General features: G+C 40.1%; 1 protein-coding gene across 4 annotated transcripts in view; it reads left to right on the forward strand.

The window, feature by feature from the left end:
* The window catches only part of EVA1C (eva-1 homolog C), an 81,624-nt gene extending 70,971 nt beyond the window's left edge, over positions 1-10,653 (forward strand). For 2 of the 4 annotated variants that reach the window (XM_025186120.2, XM_014575040.3), the window contains 3 exons: positions 4,926-5,006; positions 6,244-6,333; positions 10,176-10,653. In XM_025186120.2, coding sequence (XP_025041905.1) covers positions 4,926-5,006; positions 6,244-6,333; positions 10,176-10,579 — 575 coding nt within the window. In that variant the 3' untranslated portion in view covers positions 10,580-10,653. The remainder of the gene's footprint in view (positions 1-4,925; positions 5,007-6,243; positions 6,334-10,175) is intronic. The other 2 variants (XM_006126095.4, XM_025186119.2) reach the window with 2 other exon arrangements.
* The last annotated feature ends 13,823 nt before the right edge of the window (positions 10,654-24,476 follow it).

A 24,476-nucleotide genomic window follows, 5' to 3' on the forward strand; every position in this document is an offset into this window, starting at 1 on the left:
ATAATCCAGGTCCAACAGCGGCCATGGTGGTCTAGGCCAGTGCTCAGGGCCCGGCAGTGGCCCAGGCAGCCCAACCGTATCCTCCCTCCGCTGGGGAATAGCCTCTGCCCTGCTCTAACTGAGCGTGGAGCTCCTCTTATACCCTCAGCCCTGACTTCCTGTTTCCTGTGGGCGGGGCTGGGTGGTTCTGGCACCGCCCACCAAGGGGTTTCTGTGGGAGTTTCCTCCTCTGGGTCAGTAGAAGGCCACGTTGACTCACTCCAGTAGCACATCACAGTAGTAATGAATGCCTACATTCAGAGAAAGGTGGCTTCTCAATTGTAAGTCCACAAAGGATGGACTTTGAGAGAGGTTCTAGTTTTGCCTCAGAATTTCTTTCTCATCTCCTCCTCTGTGATCTGGTGGTTTCTCCTCTCTCAAGATTCAGATAGATAATATCTGTCCTGGTTATAGGGTTAGCTGCACCTCTGTCCTCTTTCAGATCTCTCTCAGAGCACCCACCTCAGGGTTTAGGCCTGTTCATCTTTCCCTGTCTCAGGGCTGAATCTTGTGATTCTTTCACACACAAAAATCTGTAGCTTGCCTGTCAGAGCTTGAGCAAAGTCTGAAGCTCAGGCGGTAATAGCTTTAGAGCAGGAATGCTGCAGGGGATGCCACAGCCTATATTCCACATCCATCAGCTGTGAATCCAACCATTCTGTGTAGCTCAGGTGTTGTTTGGCAGTGTGCTCACACTCACTCAAGCTAAGCTAGCTCAAGAGGAGTAACTCAAGTGTACTAACTTGAGCCAGGGCCCTGTCTACACTGCAGGGACTATATTGGCTTAGCTACAATGCCATCACTATGTTGGCATAACTCCATAGTGTAGACGCCACTCACAGTGACTGGACTATTTCTTCTGCTGCAAGAACACCACCTTCCTGAGTTGTGGAGCAGGGTTGATGGAAGCTATGTATCTAAAGAGTCGTGTAGGCTTGTGCTCAGGTGACTAGCCTGAGTAGCCGGCCATGTTGCCATGGCGACACTATGTCTGTCTGCCCACACTGGGAAGCACCCTCACAGCTGCTGTGTAGACATTCACTAAGACTTTGTCTGCACTGCTGAGTTTAATGCTTTAATGTGGCAGTGTTGTCATGGCACCAGTAAACTACATCCACAAGGGGAATAGCTAACAGTGTTGGGAGCCTGTTTACCTTGGCGCTTTTCAGCGCTGTAACTTGCTGCGCTTTCGGGGGGGGGGGGTGAGGGGAGACGGGTTTTTTTCCCCCCACTCCTGAGCAAGAAAGTCACAGGGCTGTAAAGTGGCAGTTTAGACAGCTCCTGTGATAGAGACAAATTTACTTTAGGAACAAAAGTAGAGGTGGCAAGGGGGCCCCATTGTCAAAAGAGAAAATTGGATACGAGCCTTTTCAGTAGAAACAACCGTTGTTCAGTTTTGTGACAAAGTGAGGTGATTGCCCCAGGGGCAAGGTGAAGGAGAAAAGTGTTTTTCAGAGGGTTTAATGGAGGTTTCATTCAGGTTTGAAGCACCAAACTGAGTTAGCAGGCTGGTTAGAGAAGAGCTGAGGTTTAACGTTGGAAAATGCTTTGTAGAGACAGGAGATATGAGCGAGCTTAACTATAGCAATTCGCCTCTTATCAAGATCCAATGGAGCTAGGATCGAGACCTGACTCAAATAGAAACATTTATGAAACTATCAAAGAGAAACTCTAAAAGTGATTTTCTGGATGCCTGACTAAGCAGTGGAAGCTTGATGGGTTTCTCTATTTTGGGTGCTTCAGTGCAGGCTTTATTGGTATTACTGCAATGATGAAAAGAACTTTTGATGTGTCACGGGTTTTATTGACACTGGTGTGCTTGCATCAGTAGAGAAAGATAGGAAATTAGCTTTTCTTCCAGGTACTTTTTTAGTAGTAATAATTAAATTACATTTGATAGCACCTTTGATCCCAAAACCCTTTAGCCCTGGTCCAAACTAGGGAGTTATTTCAAAGTAACCCCCCTTATTTTGAAATAATAGGCTACGTCTAGACTACGGAGTTTTTCTGGGATACATCTGCTTTTCTAACATTTTTTGCGGATGAGTAGACGCACTCTTTCGGAAGCCCCTGTATTCCTCATTTCAAGAGGAAGATGGGCTCTTCTGAAAGAGGAGGTTTTTCTGAAATTTGGCCCAGTGTAGATGGGCCAAATTTCATAAAAGCCTCTTCCAAAAAAACAATTAGAAAAAGGTATGCAAATTGCGGTCCCATAAAAGTCTGTAGTTTAGACGTAGCCAGAAAGACAGAGGTGGCACTTGGTCAGTGAGTTACTTTGCTTATGTTCTTATGCTTATTTCAGAAAGAGAAAGGTTCCCAAACAAGAAGTCAAAGATAGCTCTTGGAGAGATCCTTGACCTGTAGACAAGGCATCTCAGCCTATGATCAAATAGTAGTATATGTTGTACTAGTTTTACACCTCAGTTCTTCCCAGATATTCCAAAAACAGAGACTCAAGATTTACAGAAAAAGTAGATAGCATCCACCCCTCCCCCTGTTTTTGACAACGTGACTAATGAGGAGTGCTCAATGGATGATCTTTGAAATAGAAATGTAACATAGTACATTTTCTATCTGAGCAGTGCTGGGTCTTTCCTTTTAGAATATGTTCTTTATTTTCTTTTTTCTTTTTTTATACACCATCTGACAGTCTCTTTCTAAAAGAAACATATAAAAATACTCCCTAGAAATGCATCCTTTGTGGTAATTGACATCACAGGGCCCTTGGCCCCTTTGATCATGTGTGTTACCCTGAGACTATCTTGCCTGGACTCATTTAAAAATGTGCTTGTACTTTGGAAACTAAACCTATAAAAACAGGATCATGGTGTTCCTTGCTCAGTCTTTTTTTTATTATTTCCAGACTAGCTATTACAAATGAACACATAGATTTTTTTTTTACACCTGCCAGCCTACCAAATTCAGACTGCAATCTGAAAATCAGGCTGTTACTTTCTGGCTCACACATTAACAATACAGATTCTGCCTCTGGAACTCAAGTTAACAAGTCTGATGCAGCAAGAGCCAAAATAGAGGTCAAATTGCTCTCCCATGTCCATGTTGGCTTTGCCATATTTAAAACTTGCTTTTTTTAACTTTTGGTCCTGTACATCCAACACTCTAGTCATCTGAATAAGTGAGCTGTGCCCACGAAAGCTCGTGATACCATCTACATGTTTTGTTAGTCTTTAGAGTGCTACCAGACTTTTTGTTGTTTTTTTAAGTTTAAAAACTTTACTAGGAGAGAGAAAAGCTATGACTCTAAGCCCACACAGGAAGAAAGGCTGGTCAGCAAGAAATGCAATTTTTACAGTTATTTTTCACAGTAAATCTGTCCTTTAACTCCTTGGACTTGACCACCCGCTGTCCCTGTCAATCTTCTTTTATACAGTTTATTGTCAAACATTTGTTTCATACCTGAAATGTCTTCCATTTTCCAAATGTGTGTGAAACTCCACCAATCTGTCTTTGTACAGTACAGAGAATAGTTGCCAAGGTCAGGATAGTTGAAGGACCCATTCATCTGATTCAGGATTTGTGAGTTCTTAACATGCACACAATGTGCCTTCCTTTTAGATCATTTTAATCCCTGTAAGAAGAGTGTGAAAGCTTCCAAATTAAATCCACTAAAATGCACTAGAAGAAAAAGAAGTTAATTAAAAGGAAACAGTTCTCTGGCCACTCAGACTAAGGCTTTGTCTACACTTCAAATTGTGATCAATCTAGCTGCATCACTCAGGTAAAATATTCGCACCCTAGTGGGCTGTAGTTAAGCTGAAATTACTCCCAGTGTAGGTATGGCTGGGTCGGTGGAAGAATTCTCCCTTTGACATAACTACCACCACTCAGAGAGATGGATTAACTGCAGTGATAAAAAAAAAACTTTTATTGCTCTATGAAGCATCTACAGTACAGCAGCATACTTGCAGCACCATATTGTACATCTGGCATTAGAGCTCTTTCTATATGGAGTACTGTTTGGTTATTTACCTTACAGTAACTAGAGTCCTTCGAATTATGAGGTCCCTACATTCCTTTGCGGGTTCTCTGGTACAGGGAGTGCATATGCTTCCACAATGGAACACTCATAGGGTCCACCACTTGAAGAAGAACAAAAGCCTCTATTCAAGAAAGTTACAGAACACATCACAAAGAGGTTCAAACGCTTCTTTGCTGACTATTACAGTCTTCATCAGTTCTCCTCATCAGAAGCAGCAGTTGGCACAATTTAAGGTCTATCTCTCAAAAACATGCTGAGATTGGCCCTTCTGTATGGTCCAGAAAGCTGGATCTAGCTATTAGACTAGTTACGTCTTATGGAAACTATGCCCTGGGAGACAGATCTCTGGCAGCAGTCCAACCCCTTGCTCTCACCTGGAACTAAGGGGTTTAACAATCATCCATTACTTTGGGTTATAAGCAGGAACATCATAGCCACAAAAAAGCAAGAACTTGCCCCTGAAAGAAAACCACCACTCTCCATCTGATTCATCTCTTGTTGTTAACAAGTGGAATTTAGATTTTCAGGTAACTGAGACTCTGGGAACACAAATTCTGGCCCTAGTCCTTCAGTCCAATCCAGAAGATATGGCACCTTAGTGCAACCACATTGACTGCACTTGAACTGCATTCAGGCACAAGGGTCTGCTTGTGTGAATCCAGTTGCAAGTCTGGAGCCTTTGTCTGAATGTTCTTTAGTAGATGAGACCAGCAGGAAATTACAGCATTAGTCTTTTGTGTTACAGCAATCACAAAGATGTAAATTGTTTGGTTATTATTCTGGGCCATAGTGAATTTTTTCTTATTTTCAGTGTGATTAGATAGCAGTTTAGAGAGTGTGATATTCTTAAAGCTGACAGTGTGCAAATTTTCTTTTTTCGTTTTAGTTCCCCAAATCATACTTACAGCAGTTGATCCAATGATCTCTAATCTAAATCCTTCTCTGAAGCAGAACAATGGTGAATATGGTAATTTTTATGCTTTATTACCATCATTTGTCTATAAGTCAAAATAGAAAATATGTTTAATTACAGATGGACATAGTTGTGTTAGAATTAAGAAGGGGGAAATAGTGAAATCATGTGTTAAAACTGTCTTTCACCACTAAAAGTGGCAAAAAAGGTGTTTTATCATCAACAGGATGAGTTCACACAATTAGAGTTCTGATGATACTGTAACATGGGGACTTCACAATGAGAAATGCATTCAGGAACAAACACAAAGTTCTAGGGACTGCTGTTAAATAAATTATTGTGGGCAAAATCCAGCAGTCCTTTTCTCAGGTCAAATGCCTATAAAACTACATGAGATGTTGATTCAAGAAAGGATTGCAAGATTTTGTCCTAAATTTGAGAGGTGATGCCACTGAGGGGTGATGGCATGCTTCCTACCCCTGTTCCTCTTGGAGAACCTGTTAAGACTCAATAGATGCTCAGTGGCTCTAGTAAGTGAGGAAAGGGGAAACGGCACATTAAAAAACTGTTATCCACTAACCATCCTCTTACTCTACATTCTATGAGATGTGCTCTTTATTTAACCCATTGAAGTCAAACAGAACTTTAAATATATTGCATGTTGACATTTTTATCACTGGGAAATTGTCACATTATAGTTATTCATGACTATTATATATCTTTCTTAACTGTGGTCAAGAGATGTGAGCAGTAACAATGAGTAATGATTGTTAACAATGATCCAGTCTAAAACAATAATTGTTTTAGACTGAATAACCAATGCTGAATATATTTCTGTGAACAGTAGAGAAAGTGAATGGTGTAACTGTCACACTTCATTTATCACCACCATTTCTAGGATACTGCAGAGATTGCTTTGAGAAGTTATACACTTAGGATCTGATCGAAAGCTCACTGAAATCCTTGGAAATCTTTCCTTTGCCTTCATTGCGTTTTGGAGGATCAGGCACTAAATGGGATTGGTCATAGCTCCTATTTAATAACAACTTTCTGGTTTTCAAAATAGCCATTATGTTTTATTTGTAGATCACAGGTTTGGTCTAATGTTTTGCAAAGTAACAATGGCTATCCTAAAATTTTCCAGGAGTTCACTTAGATGACTTGTGAGTTTTAAAATTACTTGTAAGAAAATCAGAATGTAGTAGCATTATCAAGCATAATATAATCTAATTGAACCTTCTTGCATTTTCTCATTGCAGATATAAACCTGTCTTGCATTTTCTCATTGCAGATATAAACATTGACCTGAGGGAATCAAGGCTTTTAAAGAAAGATGGAATTATTATTAGCAACTCTTTGGCTACATTTGCTTACATTAGAGGTAGGAAAATGTTGGGATTTTTTATTCTCCTTGTATTATGTCTGGTGATCCTGTTACTTCTAGTAGCTGTGCTCCTGATAGAGAGTTACCACACTGTGGGGAGGGGAGACAATCAGAACATAGCCACTAACATTTATGTAGTATTTTCCATTCTGAAGGATACTAACCTCTTATTAGAAGTTGCAGCCAAGATTTTTTTAAATGAGTGATTTCAATGAGAGTTGCTAGGTACTCAGCACTTTCAAAAATTAGGCATTTATTTAGGAGCCTATTTTTAGGCTTCCATTTTTGAAATTTTTGGTTTGTGTATGTAAGGATCATTGAAGCACAATTAAAATTCAGTCACCTCTGTGATGCCACATGACAGGAATGGTGACCCATTGTCACTGATGCTACTACCATTTATCCAGGCAAATCGCAGAGACATGTCCTTGCACATTAAGTGCAAGGTGAGAGGTTTTACTTTGATCCAGTTTTATTTATAAAGAATGTACAAAGTCCTGTGTATCTGAATGCAGAAGGGATCAACTATCAAAAAACAGCTTATTTTGCTCCCAAACTAAAAACGCTCTTTTAGCCTGCACCCAGGATCCAAAAACCCAGGTTTTTCCAGAGTGAACCACCTTCAGCTTGTCTCTCATTCTCAGGGCTGACTTACAATGAAAAGTTAGGTGAAAAATCCACATCCTTGAGTATTATAGTTAAATCTGAGCCATAGTTAAACGTAGCACTGACCTAAACCCCGGTGTACACAGTGCTAGGACTGAAGAATTCCTCCACTGATTTAGCTACTGCCTCTCAAGAAGGTAGATTAAGTTCAGTGCACACTGAAATTAAAACACACACACACATACCATACCAAAATAGTAGTCAGACAAAAACTCCTGAGTGTCTTTGATGGGTTATAAAGATTGAGTCCACAGCAGCTGCTCTCAATGGGTTTTAATTCAACCCACAACAAGGTATCACCCAATTAATAATATCATTGTTACCAGCTAACTGAAAAATCAGGAAAAATATTAGGTGGATAGACTATAACACCACAAATGAAATTTGGCAGCAGCTGTGGAACCAACATTTCTACTCTTTCAGAAGAGGCCATGGGATCTGCAAATGAGCACAAGCAATTATGGCTTCACCTTTACATCGCATTTGAATCATGACACTATGTCCCCTAGCACTGTCTTGGGAAAGTTGTTAAATAGTGAGTCAGACAGATGAGTGATCCTACTGAGTCACTACCACACATTGCTGTAACACACCTTGACTTTAGAGGTCTTCCACAAAAGCACTGACCTGATGTGATACTCCTCAAGGACACCCAGGTATGACTGGATGCCTCAGGGTTCTGCCATCCCAGAGAGGAGCAAAAGAGAAATCTTCCAAATGGTCGAAAGTGGTTGCAGGGAAGCAGCCAATGAGAGAGACTGCAAGGAACAGCAGAGGCCATATAAAAGGAACTGTGGAACAGCATTAGTCAGTTGCTGCCTGAAGTTATGGGAGACAGAACTGTGTTCCTGACTGACTGGCTCAAAGAGATGTAAAACCATGGACAGCTAAGTGTGGGCAGAGACTGAGGGAGCAAGAAAGCACTCCTGGCTCACTGCTGGGACTGAATAAGGACTGAGCCCAAGGAGGGCCACAAGAAGACAGTCTCGCCAAGCAAGAAGCCTTAAAGGTACAGATTGTACCAAGTCTGGTGCAAATTAAAGACTGTATTCTTTGGAAGGGGTTTGGTCTGTTTCACATACAGTGTGTATAAGACTTGGCTGGAGGTCTGAGTCATTAATAAAAAATACCAGAGAAACCACTGATGGGTCACCATAAATGGAAAGATTGCAGACAGATCTGACCAGAAGAGGGTGCTTCTGAGAGGTGGGTGCTGACCTTGTTATACCAGGGTTGTGAGGAACCTAACTACCACTTGCCCTTTATCATGAAGCCATGTATGTGCCTGCTGTGGATCAGCTCTCCAAAACCAACAGCCTATGGAAGCACACGCATTGCCTTCCAAGCCTCCACAGGCCTTGGTCTTGCTGTATAGGTAGGGTCAGGCACACCCCAGTCCCCTGAGTTTTCAGCATATTCCCTGCAGTGTCCAGCCCTTTAGCCACTGATCGCTCACTGCATTAGTAGACTTGCCATTCCCAAAGAAACAGTGCACATTCAACTTAGTATTTTTTGTAACACCCCAGCACTTAGATGTAGTTACAGTGAAAACAAGAATATGTTTATCAAAGAAACAAGAGATTTGAGTGATAATGAGTAAGACTAGCAGAAACAAATGGTTACATATACAGGAAACCCCTGACATGCAACCGCCCGGGTTCTGACCCCCACACTTACAACCTATTTTTTAAGTGTGGAAGGGGCTGAAAATCCCCGACTTACATCCTTGGCCTGCATTTAAGACGGTGAACAGTGCCTTTTGTAAATGAGGGTTCAAGTTACGACCCCCGACTTGCGGTACTTCCCCAGGAACCAATCACATTGCAAGTCTGGGGCTGCCTGTACAACAAAATCATAACCTGTTTTCTAGAGATTAAACTTAACCTTTTATCTAAAGAAGCTGATCTCACCCAAAGCTCATTCCAGTGTTTTCAAGCTAGCCTGGTTGAAGCCCCTTTTTTCATAAAGTAAAAGTGCAATCTTCTTCCTCTGGAAAAAGTGTCCTACTGTCTTCTTTCCCTCCCAAATGCAAAGGAGCAAACATTTGATGCATTCCAGTAAATGGCATTCTCCCTCATCTCCTCCCCATCCTCTCACTGGTTTTTCTTCCTGCTTAGCTTATTTTTAAAATTTTTGCTTTCTTCATTTGCATTCAGGCCAGACTGGTGACGACTCATTGTGAAACATACAATACTTAATTGACATTAGAATGGTCAGATAGATAAACCTTTCTTGTTGGAGAGAACTGTTCTTCACCTTTGCTGATAGTCTCTAGACACCAACTTAAGAACATATTTTCAGTCTCGATGCATAACTCCTTACATATTAGCTGTACATTCATTTCACAATACTATTGCTCTCCAGTGTGACACCAGCTTTGATTTCAGAGCTCACATGATGTTCTTTGGTGAACCAAAATGTACCTATCAGCGTCAGGCAGTTCAGGTAGCCCCATTACACCCTCTTGTACATTGACAGTAAGAAGTTCTCTACACACCTCTGGCCTTTACTCATGACATTTGACAAGATCACAGCTTAAGTTGGAGGGACTGCACATTATGGCTCAGATCCTCAGGACTTGCCATTTGGCATGTGATTGCTTGGGGGGATGGAAAGGCTGCAGTGGGTGAGCTATCTTTTGTCTCCCTGATACTCAGACTACACATGTTGGTCTGGTCCAGAGTGGCAACTTAGACTTTGTTTACACTTAACAGGTTAAAGCACAGTCAGTGCTAGCTGGGAATCAAACCTCCCATCTCAAATGTAGATTACTCTTGGTCATGAAAGCTGCAATAGCCAGAGGGACTGTTCTAGCAACCGAATTCACCAGACCACAGAAACTCTCTGCCCGCTCCCCCTTTTCCCCAGGCTTTGTCCACTATCGCAAGAGGACTAGAAAAGGTGGGATGGCCACCAGGTGGAGGTTAAGAATTCTAGCACACTATTCATACAATAGAACATAACACATTTTGCACAGTAATTAAAGAAATTGACAAGGCAGGATTTAAATGCCAACTACACAAACTTTCTGTTTCATGGCAGAAAATGCCAAAAAAGTCCCAAACTTACCCAGCATCACATAGGGCTCTTTGGAAATGATCACTGACTTTTGTGTCTGTTCTCTACTTTAGTTTACAGATGGTTTAAGTCTGGATTTTTGTTTTGAATTTTAGATCACCCTGAAAGAGCTGCTCTCCTGTTTGTGTCTAGTGTGTGTGTTGGCTTAGTCTTCACGCTGTGTGCTTTGGTGATACATGTGTCATGCACTAACGACTTCCAAAAACTGCCCAGAGTGAAAGACCATGTAGTGCTGGAAAGCAGCAAAGCAGATGACCACAGCAATGATGAGGAAGAGGAAGAGTCTTCAGATTCAGACTTGTCAAATGAGTTGATGGGATTTTGTAGGACTCCATACGCGGGTTATAATTCAACAGAGGCAGCTGAACTGGCAGAAAGGATAGAACGCCGAGACCAGATACTGCAAGAAATTTGGATGAACAGTGGTTTGGATGGGTCTCCTACTCGAAATATCAGTCCATTTTATATGAATGAACAACAAAGTGTTTATTTTGAATGATACAAGCTTTTTGTTTTTAATGTCCCTTCTGTGAAGGGGCATTTGTAACTATATATAATTATTTGTAAAGAAAATATATATATATATAAAATATATAAAATAATAAAAAGACTGCTTCAAACTCTTGACTATGTAACCCAGTGTGGAACAAATTCTGCAAGTATTTACCATTTGTTGTGCTTTTTATTGACTAGCTGAAAATGAATTCCTGTATATAAGTGTAAAGCATGCTCTTGTGCTGAAAGCAAAGTAATGAAGCAGCACACTACAGAATTAGGCATGTGTTCCATAAGGACAGGGCCTTTATTAGTTAACAGGTTAATTCGGTCAGGCTTGTACAGTACTTTGGAACTGACGTGCGGTAGCAGGAGCTCTCAGATGCCATTGCACTGTGACCCCCTGCTGACAACAAAAATGACTTCATAAAACCAGGAGAGGGGACTGATGCCTGAGCCCCACTGCCCCAACAAAGCCCAAGTCCCACCACTCTGGGCAGGGGAGCCAAAGCTGAAGTTCAAAAGGAACTTGATTCCAGTCAAAGGGCTTGTAACCTGAGCCCCTGCCACCCTTGGGCTTTGGCTTCAGCCCTGGCCTCTACGGCTTGGACTTGAAGTTCAGCCCCAGGCTTCAACAAGTCTGAGCCAGCCCTGGTGGTCCCATTCAAAGGGGGCCCCAACCAGCAGTTTGGGAACCACTGTGCTATAGCAATACAATTTTATATTACAGCCGGTCCCCGAGTTGCGAACGGCCGACTTACGACCATTCGCATTTACGACTGAAGCTGTCGTAAATGGCGGACCCTAGTTACGAACGCAATCCGCACTTACAAACAGCACAGTTGCATGTAACTCTGTGGGGTCCGACTTATGAACAAACGGAGTTATGACCAATTGCTTGGTCCGTAACCAATTCGTAAGTCAGGAAGAGGTTGTATTAATGAAGCGGGCAGAGCTAGACAGAGCCATCCAAGGTTCCCAGAAGCTCTTCTGTTATTGCTCCAACCCATCCCAACTCAACCTCTCCACTCCCATCCTCCCACAGTAAACCACTATATGACTGACATTGGTATAGCTGGACCCAAGATCCTGCTAGTGTTAAGTAGGTTAACAGGTTTGTTTATTTAGGGTTGCCTGCCAGAAAGGTAAGAGTGTTTGAGCCCTTCAGATTAAGCCACAGAGACGTAAAATGTTATCTCAAAAGTGTGTTATGTAGCTGCTTGGAACCACAGATAGCTAAACCCCACCTTAATGTTCATGTGGAATGCCTAGAGACCTAGCTTGTGAGTCTCTAGTGTATGCTGATGCTTTACTCCACAACTAGCCCCACTGGTTTCAATAGGACTGCAGCAAGAGTAAGGTGCTATTCAATAGGAGTAGGCGCTTCACAGTTTGGATGTTTTTACTAGAGATAGGCAGCAGGCATCTATGCCCCTCCCTCCACTGAAAAAATCCACTTGCAGGGAAGAGATGCATGAGTAAGACATGTAAACCAGAATCAGGGCCTTCGATATCATGTACTGTTGAGAAAAGGATCAAAATAAAAGTGTCATGAAGCATTTACCTGGGGCATATTCAGTTGTTACATTTGTCTCTCCTTGAGTTAAACAACATTTTAATTGTGTAAGAGCTAAAATATTTCGCCCCCCTCCCTTAGAACTGGAATGTTAGCCAAGTATTTTTGTGATTATTGTGCCATTTTTTTGCCTTCAGTTCATTTTTGCTCAAATTTATGTGAAAGGATATTTTTAGAGTCTGTTGATTGGATTTCAAGGTATTCTACACAAGGCTCTTTGATAACGGTCACAATCTTCATGTCATGATTGTTCATAGACTAATCACGTTTGATGTAGTTCAATCACACAGAAAATTAAATCAGCTATTTATCTATACTAAAAATGCAGCCTTCCTGCCTTTAAGTAAAATGTCACCAATATTTTAACTGTAGTCTGTAGAGACTTAGCAGAACAAAAGGAGGAAAAGTATCATTTCCTATTGGTAATACTTAAGAGGTCACTGTGTTGTCCCTATTCAGTCCCTATGTACAATGTAGGAGTATGAATCCTTTGAAAGAAAAAATATGACTTGTTTTAAACTCAAAAACTGAGCATGGAGGAAATTTAGAAAAGGAGGGGGACTTGCTCAACTGACAGAGCAGCAATCATATGCTGAACTGGAAAAGCTGAATGCTCGTGACTAGTGTCCTGTTAAGGGAAAGAAGAAAGACTAAGGTGATGGGAAAGAATGACATTAGCCCACTTCATTTATGTGGTAAGCATGCAATGCCATGTAAATTCGAGGTAGCACTAGTATTTCATTAATTGGGACTTGTCCCTGTCCCTAGCAAAATAAGTTGTCATGGTTAATGCATTTTAACATGTTTTGATTTGTAAAAAGATTTAGTGAATTATTTGGCCTTTTCAAGGTAAAGTGCAAAGTGAAAGACTTTTTTTTCTGCTGAAGGAGTCAGGTTTTAGTGTTGTCTCTGCTGTGAGTGGTGTTATCCCACAGGGAATACTGATTGATTCCAGCTGACTAAGGCCATTTCTTCACTAGATGGAAGATTGACGCTGCTATGATTGAGCTAGTGAATCTAGCGAGTCCCAGCGAGGAGTAAGAGAAGCAGATGGGAGAGTTTGCTCTGGGAATAGCAGGGAAACACAAAACAAGGTACGTTGACTCCACCTAGATAATTAACATAGCTGGAGTTGCATATCTTGCTTCAACATTCCCTATGAGTGTAGACCTGGCCTCAGGGAGGCTGCTGTGGTTCATTAATTTCACCCTAACTATATAAAGAGATGCGAGTATCTCTTTGCCCAGATTAAGGCCTACTCTGCATTACACTGGGAAAGACATGCAAGTAAACCTTTTCTGGTACAGCTATATCAACAAAATGGCTTGATGTAGATGCACCTGATGCTGACAGAAAAGTGCTTTTGACAAGATAACATATAAATTTCTCCAATTAAATAAGCTGTATCAGCAAAATCATTTGATGTCAGCATAACTGTCTGCAGCAGTGTCTGCAAAATGCCTGTGTAAAAATGTCTCTACCTATCACATCGTTAAGAGACAACAATCTCAAGCATAAATCTAGCCTACGCAAGAGATGTATCTGCAGGCAAACCCTGTAGCCACTGAGTGTAAGGAGAGTGCTTAGACTCAGTTGAGTCAGCTGCTGTAGATATCAGTAAAACCTCGCTGGCGTCAGTAGAGCCTTGCTGATTTATACTAGCAGAGGGGCTGGCCAGTGTGCTTACACTGGTCTTTTCTGCTGTATTGAAAGGCATAAAGATTACCTCAAAGCAGCCTCAAAGCCCTGTGGAGCTCTTAACCCACTGAAGAGTTTGAGCACCCCACTCTTCCTTTCCACATGTGTCATTCAGGCTGCTTAAGAAATGAAACCCCCACAGCCGTTCACGTCTTTTGTGACAGTTGAACATTCTTCAAACTTTTCCTACTTCACAACCTCTCAGTGTCTCGTTCTGTGATTCTTTCCCTATAACTTTTTGTTGGGACCCCATCACAACTGCATTTGACATTCTAAAGCTCAGGGCTTAACCCTTCAATCCAGATGTTTACTTAGTGTTAGCACAGGTTACATTATTTTTAAGGAGCCCTGTTAGCACGTCCAACTGTTGTCCCGTTTATTTCATCCTCAAGCATTTGACTTTTGCCCACACAGTTTTCTATTCAAGGATAGTTTGTATGTTGAACAATAGCGATGCCAGTCTCGCCACAGCTCAACTGGCAGCCATGGTCATTCTTGGCAAGGTACTATCCAAGATGGCAGCAGACAAAGGAAAGTCAAAACCCATGTGAATCTAGCAGTGGTCATTTTAAAGTGGCTAGATGGCAGTTTGGCTAACCAAGCTCTTAGCTTCATCATTGTCGTGCTTAGTTAATGCCCTACCAGAAGAAAAAAAAAAAGAGGTGGTTTATTTCTTCTAGCCTGCCAATTCTCTATTCTGTTTTCTCTAGCAAAATGAAGGTTAGTGATTTCTTCTTCCCTTTCCCAAGAGTACTTGTTAATCATGGATTTAGCAGACCTGATTTCTTCCATAATTTCTGGTAAAGAGGTTGAATTTTCAATTTCAGACATTTTTCCCCAACGAGGAACGTGAGAGTTTCAGACATTTCATGTGTAGTTAATGGTATCAATTACTGCTCAAAGTTTAGCCAAAAACCAATCAATGTACATTTCAAGTTACCAGACAAGGTAAACTATCAGGTAAGTTTAAAATAGGTTTATTTAGAAAATCATGGGGCTCATTTCCCAATGGGTTAACAAGTCTTGGAGCACCATGACCCCATTTATTTCACTTTTACATCTGTGTGACTCGACTAGTGAAAAAGAGCAGCATCTCAGGCCATTGGTTTCCTTGGAAGAGTGATACATTCCAAGTGGTACCTTCTAGTAGCCCCCAAGATTACCAGCTCCTCTTATAATTTGTAGTGGCAAGTACAACTTGGAAGGCACTTTCGAAACAAATGATGGCATGATCTTTGCTTTGAGGTACAATATACAAATAGAGTAGAGAGTTGGCCATAACTTGGCAAATATGATGTGCAAATAAAAATGGCTATTATGCCATTTGAAGCCAGGCATATTATTCAGTAAAGGATGCTTTAAAGCCATCGTCTGCGTCTAGAATGGCAAGTTTTTCTGCAAATGCACCTGCTTTTGCGGAAAAACTTGACAGCTGACTACACCGGCCGCTTGAATTTCCACAAGAACACTGACGATCTCATGTAAGATTGTCAGTGTTTTTGCGGAAATACTATGCTGCTCCTGTTTGGGCAAAAGCCCTCTTGCGCAAATGCTTTTGTGCAAGAGGGCCAGTGTAGACAACGTGGTATTGTTTTGTGCAAAAAAGCCCCGATCGCGAAAATGGCGATCGGGGCTTTCTTGCGCAAAACCACATCTAGATTGGCACGGACGCTTTTCCGCAAAAAGTGGTTTTGCGGAAAAGCGCCCGTGCCAATCTAGACGCTCTTTTCTACAAATGCTTTTAACGGAAAAACTTTTCCATTAAAAGCATTTGCGGAAAATCATGCCAGTCTAGATATAGCCATCATGTGCAACCTTAACAGAGAAAGAGCTACTCTGTCAGTCAAACTGCTGTATCCTCGTTATGGTAACCATCACACATCACCGTCAGGACACTGCGAGGATCCACAAACCTAGGAACATTGCTGAATGCAGGACTTAGGGAAAGCTATGTGACTTAGGAGCCAAAAAGGGAGCATTGGTGCTTTAAATTCTGAACTTGTTCATGGGTACAGTTTGGTCAATGGTGTATACAAACATGAATTTCAACAAACCTATTGCATATGTAAGGGAACAATATAGGATCTAGTATTTCCTTAGCAATAGGTCTGGTGCTATTAGAGGGACTAGAAGAACTGCCCAGTTGTTCTGACTGTAGCTTTGAGCTTGAAAGGGTTCAGTTCAACTCCTTGCACTGTCACATACGTCCTGAGGGACATGGACAACTTGCAGTGTCTCTGTGTCCTGGGTTACCGTCATCAAAATGAGAATAATAGCACTCCAAGTCACACAGGGAGGCTGTGAGGTGGCTCAGACAAGATGGTGTTTGGGGCCTTATCAGATTCTTAGATCAGCTGTGAACATTTAAATTATAACACCCAAAGGTCCCAAGAGTAAAAGCTCTTCTGTGGATCTGAAATGTCAACTGTTCCGCAATCCTGTCTCTGTAGAGCTGCACCCTGAAAAAGTGATTCCATACAAGTATGTATTGAAATGGAACGTTAGAGGAACACCTTTATGACAGTGTGGCAAGGGATAATGAGAGGAGGAAAATCAGCATTGCCTGATGAGAAGGGGAAGGGTTTTTCTTGTCCTTCCCCCCCCCCCCCTTTTTTGTTTAAGACTGGAAACCACGACTCACTCCTGACTTGAGGGACACTTCCCTTTCTCGTTCAAAACTGTTACTTTTTTTTTAAATCCAAATCTTCACAGCTAGGGGATTGGGTGAAGCATCCGTAAGGCTCTCCTTGGCTTCCCAGTACCATAAATCATTTGTGTTTCCCAGTGCTGTTTATTGTTTAGCTACACAACAGAAGGTTAATCAGCTTTGAGCTCATGGCTTTTTCCTGATTGGCTTTGATAGCATCAAGATGCAAGTGAGCAGAGCATTTCCGCTTCTCTCATGCTAAAAACGTTTGGTGTAAGAAACAGACAATAAATGAAGAACAAGTGTAACGGATGCTACAACTCATGACTTAAAATTGTTATAGCGATTAACAACGTAGGCTAATTAAACATAAAATGGTCTGCACCCAGAGAGCCTATTCTGTTTTACCATTGCAGGAGTAATGTGGGAAAAAATGGACTCTTACTAGCCATCAGTGGGTTGCATTAGCTGAAATCTATTTTGTTTGCAGGCTAAAGGCAAACAATTAATCTGTGTGGCACAGGTCATCAGCATCACCCCAGGAGGGATCTTCCAGAATTAATAACAAGATCAAGTCTGAGCTATACAATCCATGCTGCTCTTCACTGGAGTCGCATCAGAAGAAAATATTACAAAGGAAAGCTTGCAAGTGACTTGGCTGACTTTGTGTGTCTTGACAATACAAATTAGGCAATACATATTAGGTTTATAGTACATGCCTATGTGAATGACATTTGCATTTGAAAACACTGCATTCAATTGCAACAAACATGAAATATTGAGTTAGTTGGGAGGTTTTGTTCAAAGTTTGCCCAGATCTGTTTTAAATGCCCTTTTGAAATAACCAGGCCACCCAGAAACCAAAAGTTTATTATCAGAGATCCCTGGGCCAAGCTTGAAGGGGGGGGGGGGGGGGGGGGGGGGGAAGAAATGAATCCTTTTGAAACCCAGGCCTTTCATCAAAATTCATTCAGCTGGTGCATGTAAAACCATTGTCTGACACCAAAGCCAAAAGCATGAAGCTGCACTGCAGTGGTTTTGCAGGATGATGTTGTTGTGATCAGCCAAGCCGTGCAATGCTGCATGAAAGGTGTCATGAAGAAGAAAACAATACAGAAGGTGTGGTGCAGCATTAAAATAGTTTAGAGCTTTTCCTTATTCTCAAGTGGGAACTTGAAGCACTTGAGAAAGAATAAGAATGTGAGTGAGAGGTGGGGACTGAAAACAGAAAGGTTCAGAAACCATTCAACTGACTTGACTTCAGTATAAACATTGTGAAGCTTAAAATATCAAACAGGTCCAAGCCTTGTGTAATCTCTCACAGTCACAGGGCTGAGCACATGCTTGGAAGTGATCAGTTAAACCACGCACAAAGAAAACAAATTTGCAGCAGTCATAATGCAGCTGTCTTGTAGCATAGATTTCCTAGGGCTCTCACGGGCCCTCCTCCAAAGGCACTCCCACAGATGTCCAGGAGAATCTGCCCACTGACTTGGGTGAATTTTCGATTAAGGTTCTTTGTGGAGTAAAAGTCACATGTCTGCTGGTTTTCAACACTGAACACTGCAGGTTTCAATAGCACAACTGCCATAAAGCTGAAATGTTAACTCAAGGGCAAAATACTTTTTAGGCTGTGCAAATATTAGCAGCCTAAAGTTAATGCATTAAAACACTGCATAAACCTTAAATCAAAATAGCTTAGTTCGGCTTTTGGCTCTGTCTACACAGCAGGAAGGCGAAGGAAGAACACTCTTCCTTCGACTTCCCGTATGCCTTGTGAGAGTTACAGGAGTCAGAGTAAGAAGTCCTCCAGCTCAACATTATTTCAGAATAATGGCTTGCTGTGTGGACGTGCACTGTTATTGCAGAATAACATCTTTTGTTCCAGAATGCTGCTGCTGTGTAGATGTAGCCTGAGGTACCAAAATGCTCATCCAAAGAGACAAAGCCCTAGAAAACATTTTAAACTAGGAACATGAGTAGCATTTCTGTTTTCAAGAAAACTCATAAATCCCACAAAAACTAGGAATTTTATAAATGTTTAATTATACTTGGCTTTTATTACTTGTCCTCTGTTGAAAAATCACTCATGAGCCTTGGAATATATAAAAAAAATTGCTGCAGTTTTTTAAGGAAGTGCCAAATTTCCTATGTTTGCTATAAACTTCCTCTAATTCCAAAACATTGAAACTACTGTACAGTATGTACTTGTTTCAGTACAATGTGAGAACATGTCAAGTCCTTGAAAGAGATAGGTAGGGGTTTTATGGTCAAAATACAGGAACCTCCCCCCATACAAAATAATTTTCAATAATTGTACTGATGAAAGGATTTTTTAAAATTATGTTTTAGCACATGTATTATATCCTGCAGCATCCTGATGGGGACAGGACGTGGGAACTTCAAGAATACAACTCTTCATTTTTACTCTTGGAGATCCACAGAGAGATATATGGCTATTTACATCTTCTGAAAATATTTCACAGAGGTCATAAAAGCTGCATGCTCAGAGACTTTGAGCCTAGCTCTCTCACATCACTACAGACTAGTATAAGATGAGACTTGACCTCTGTTTTCACCCAGCTTCTTACTGATTGAATGGGAATTACCCATCAGCCAATAAAGTGGCAAGTTAAACTGATTCTGACAGTCTATTAACACTTGCATTTTGATTCTTCAAGCCCCTCATTCCCTTGTAAGAATCCTGAAGATCTGCTCATTTCTTACCAACCTTCAAGGTCTAGCATCATATCAACAATTTTCTGGAGAAGTGGAACTTGTCAGGGTTCCCTTCAGAGCTTGCCAGCCCCATTCAGTAGAAAGCAGAGCCTCTGCTCACTGGTTGCATTTGTCGTCTTTGCCATGCTTCTAATCCTTGCTGGCGCAGAAGCAAGAGACTGGGAATAATCAAATCCAGGTCTCCCAAATGGCAGTGCAGAGTATATTTCCATTAGGTCACTAAGCAAACCCACAATTAAATTCAAGTATGTGAGAGGGAGAATAGTTAGAGAAAGCAGTTAAAGCAGAAAAGAAACCTAATTTATTTTAATGCACAGTTTGGATTGCATTTATTTTTACCAAAGCTGACTATGTGGCCTGCCGTTGTGCCAACTATCAATTTCCCATGTTATTTTTGAGGGTTTCTCACGCAGCAACAAAGAAAGATCAGGCAAACTAACATGACAAAAGCAAAAATCTGTTTGTAAAAATCACAAACATTAGCAAGGGGATGCAAGGACAAGTATATTGCCTAAAATCACTTACCTCATTTGAAAAACATCATTAGATTTCAAGTTGATGGTCACTCTTTAAACCCCAAAATTTATACTTTTATTCCATAAACTCAATGACTATTTAATTTTTCTGAAAAACCCATCATATATAACAAACAACATAATCAAAGGCACCATTCCAAGTGTTCCTTTAGTGCCTAGCCTACAATGGTAATTAAAAAGACTCTTTTAGAGTTCCATTAATGTGACAGCTCATAATGACATACAGAACTATAGCAGAACTTCTTAGATTTCCTTGATAAGTATGCCAACTGTATTGGGGTGTTGTTCTTAGGATAAAAAAAGAAGCTAGCAGCACTAATGAAAAACTGCAATCATAAGTAGCCAAAGTAGTTGTACAAGCTCAAGTTTAAATGCAGAAATGTGTTGATCGCAGATACCATTTTATTGTGTGATTATTCATATTTTGACTTTTTTGGGTGATGTTTCCTCTTCCTCTGTTATACTTTCATAGTGTCATAGAAAATTAGTGAAATGGCAATAAGCCAACAATGACTTCACTTACTTATAGGCCTGGAAACTTACAGCACAAACCATTCAAAATAATGTTAATCTAAGATGAAAGCTCTATTTGTAAGGATAGCTATTTTCAGGCATCCATTCAGACTGATCCAAAACATCTGTGAAACATCTTGCCAGGAATACTGATCTCAATGCAATTATGACAATAAAACTAACAAAAGTGCCTTTTAAACCACAAAGCATAGACAATCCCTCTGAGAAATTATTGTAGAGTAGATCAGCACTCCCTAGCATTGCCTTTGTGTTATAGTGGATACATGAACATTGTGCTTAAAGCCTTACAGAACTCTCAAATTATAACATACTGTCCACGGGATTACAATTCATTTGTTTTTCCTAACTAAAAAAACCAAAATGATAATTTTAATACATACAGTGCATATATCTAAAATAGTCAGAAAAAAATAAAAAAAATATTTACAATGATGGTGAAATATTTATTTGCAAATTCAGTTATCTTTTAAGAAAACATACTTTAAGTTAAAACGATGAAAACAAGGAAAATAATCTCATGGAAGAATTGATGATATGAAATATGACTATTCCAAACCATTGTGGCTTGTAATCCTATTGGAACTAAGGAATCAAATATGGCTACAACTTTTGAACTTCTAGCTTTCCAGCACTATACTTTTGCAAGTTCCACCTATGTAGCCTCTGTTTTTAGTATGAAGACATTTTACGATCTATGTGAACGGGTCCTCTCATGTCACAGATTTGAAAAAAAAAAAAAAAAAAAAAGATCAAGAACTTTTATAACCAACTTCATTTTTGGAAAGTACTAAAAGAATTCTTAAAAACAATTAAAAAGACAATATATTTTTAATTCTGAGATTTAAAGGCCATAGAGTACAGTGTCTCCTTGAGGAAAACAACTTCCATTAACGTTTAGAGACTGAAAAACTATTTTTTAAAATGCAACTACTGACTGTATAATACAAAAACCTTTAAGTACTATGTTGTTTTCCAGCTATGTAAGCTCAGTCATCGTTTTGATGCAGCTTCATCAGTGTTTTCTCCAAAGATAATATGTAATGGAATATTAAATAAATAAATAAATGATATTATAGTAAGGTCTATGGAAAATCCCTTCTGTCATACTGCAAGTATTCAATCAGGTGAGACACCTTACGCTGACAGATTGGCATGTCTGGGCTGTGGTAGTTAGACCTTTTTTGTAGGGAGTTACTGAACCTGGAATTCATTTCCTCCTTGCTGCAATAGATCTCAGATATGTTGACTTCTAAACATGTTGCAAAGCCAAATAGCTGGCTGAATGGGTAGGGTTTTGCAGGTCATAACTTACCTGATTTTGTCTCTGATGTTTTTATTATAGTATCCATGTATGTAAACCAGTGGCATGCACATATTTTGTTTTTGTGTGTGAGTGAGAGAGAAAAAAATGTGGCATCAGATAGTAGTAACAATTGTGGATTGAAAACCAATGTGTCAAAACTGGGAGCACAGAAGCCTAAATAAAACTGATCTTCAAAGGTGCTGATTAAAATTGGATCCCTTTAAGACAATAATTATGTACACAGTAGACTTAAATCAAAAGTTACAACAGTTTAAAGATGTGGTTTTGTATTCATTGAAAACTAGTCCAACTGTGTGTGTGACCACTCCTGTATTTTTAAATTTGTCTTACAGTGATTTAGATTGCCTTGGTGAATGTAAACATGAAAACTAAACTGATAAGGGCCCATGCACAAGGAAGTTACACTGGTTTAACTAACCCAAATTAAATTACTTTGGTGAATTTTTTGTGTGAAGACACTCCCTTAGTAGTGAAGGCCTCTTTTCCAGAAACCCTGATAGCTGCAAAATCACAGAAACACACTCCCTGAAAACTTAGGTAGTACATACTGCAACACAGCTCCACCCAAGTAAATTCAGCATTCACTTAAAAAATTAGTAGTCCTTACTGCTTTTGCAATCTGTAAATTATATAGACAACCTCAAAGGTTTTGGAATTATTCCTGAAAGGATGCAGACTCCAACTACTGCAAGCCTTAGGAGACTAGTTAGCCTTCAACAAGCTAAAATGGATGATCAGACACACAAGCATGTGCAGTCCTGTTTATCTCCCAGTGCCCCTATTTAGGCTTGTAAAGGGGATGCTGGGTTATTATAAGGCTCCAAACTACATCAAGTAAAGAAGACTTTAATTTCCTCTAGTGTTAAATAGTCTGAATAAGATAAACATCAGGCCATGGTGAAAAGTTCATCCTTCTTCCCAGGCATTTGAAATAAATGGAAGAATTGATAGAGGGGGGAAGAGTAAACTTTAGTGTTCAGTTTGCTAGTACTGGATTATATTTAATATACTGTTGCACTTTAGTTACACCTGAATAATAATTTTGTTACTTCTTAAAATATGTCAAGCTATCTACAGTGTCTGGAGAGGCCTGTTTTTATCATGCACAAGTATAAATACATATTAAAACTCGTGGCATATGTATGTGTAAATCTGATGGATTTATAAGGCGCATAAAGATGGGGGAGCCTCCTAAGGTATATTAAAATGGTGAAACATCATCCCCCATTCTGCTGCATCTGTGTCCCGTTCTATATTCGGTCTGCTCTGCTGACATCCTCCATGACTCTCCATTCCAATCTCCAATCCCCTGCCAGTTCGTCTCTTTCCTTAACACAGCTCATACAAAACTACTACGAGCTAGTGGAAATGAGCACTTTAGGAAGTGGTGCAGGAGAAGAGTATTAGGGCTAGAAGGAGATTGGAGTGGGGGACACCAAAGAAGGGAGTCATAACTTACCAGTTTTCCACTGAGTAGATTGATCCAGTTAAGCTGATTTTGTATTTCATTCTATTCTAAATTACAAAGTTACACCATTTTGATAAAAGATGTGTAAATGATGTATATGTTGAAAGTTAAGGATAAGGGCTAGAGAGTTCTGTTTATATTTGGAATTTAAAAATGGAAGGACACCTGTACTACAGCCATCATTTGACCTTCATTATGAAAGAGAATGAGCCTCTCAGCAAGTTTCCTACTAAAAAAGTTTTATTTTCAAAAGCTTCAGGGGGTAGCTGAGTTAGTTTGTACATGATAAACTTAAAAAACAACAAATAGTCTAGTAGCACTTTAAAGACTAACAATACATGTAGCTGGTATCATAAGCTTTCATGGGCACAACACACTTCTTCAGATGACCAGAGTGTTGGATGTCCATAACTAAAATAAATAGGGGAGAAAGGGGGCGGGGAGAGAGGAAAAAAATGGGCGGGGGGGGGGGGGGGAGAAAAACAAGAAAAGGTAGTGGGAATAAAAATATCAAGAGGAAAGCCGAGAGGGAATGTAACATTTACATTTTCAAATTTGACTGTGGTACAGGTTGAACCTCTCTATCCAGCACACTATGGTCCAGCAACATCTGTGATCTGACATGATTTTAGTTAGCTGGATGTCCGCCAAGTTTTTGCACAATCCCATAAAGTTTGTTTACAGCCACCGGCTCTGACTCTCAGCATTCTGTGCTGTTATTTAGCTCTAATTTACCCTTCAAGATCTTCTAAGAGAACCCACATGTTGAACCCAGAGTGCTACGAACTATGAGAGTGATAACTATTCATGTGAGTTTCAGAGAGGGACTAAAATCAAGCTTTTACAGTGGAAACTCAATTATAACTGACTACTTTTTTTATAAATGAGAAAGATAAAATTATCTATTGATAGAAAACATGACTTTGATACAACCACTGAAACTGCCCAAAGCACTTGTTTTACAATTTTAAAAATCTCACTTTCAACTACTGTCTCAATCCCACTTAGAAACTATACACACCATTAACAACTGAATTTCTTTTAGTCTATACCTGAAAATGATATATAAAAACAAGGTAATATTAATTGGGCGTAGTTCCTTGCTTGCAGCTTTAAAATAAAAATAAGCATAAAGGAAAATGTGGAATGATATTGAAGCAAAACAAAACAAAAATAATTTTATCAGTGTTCAAGCAAAATCTCTTTGTTTAAATAATTGCTCACAAAAATCCATTCATTTAAAAATTGATAGCCCTTTGTATTTTAATGAGATTAATTTTAAACTAACATCACTGAATTTGTAATGACTGTATTGTCAGATGGCACAGATGAAAACTGATTTTTGAAATAAAGAAGAAAACATTAAGGCGACCTGCACA

Source organism: Pelodiscus sinensis, chromosome 1, assembly GCF_049634645.1.
Source record: "Pelodiscus sinensis isolate JC-2024 chromosome 1, ASM4963464v1, whole genome shotgun sequence".
NCBI lineage: Eukaryota > Metazoa > Chordata > Testudines > Trionychidae > Pelodiscus > Pelodiscus sinensis.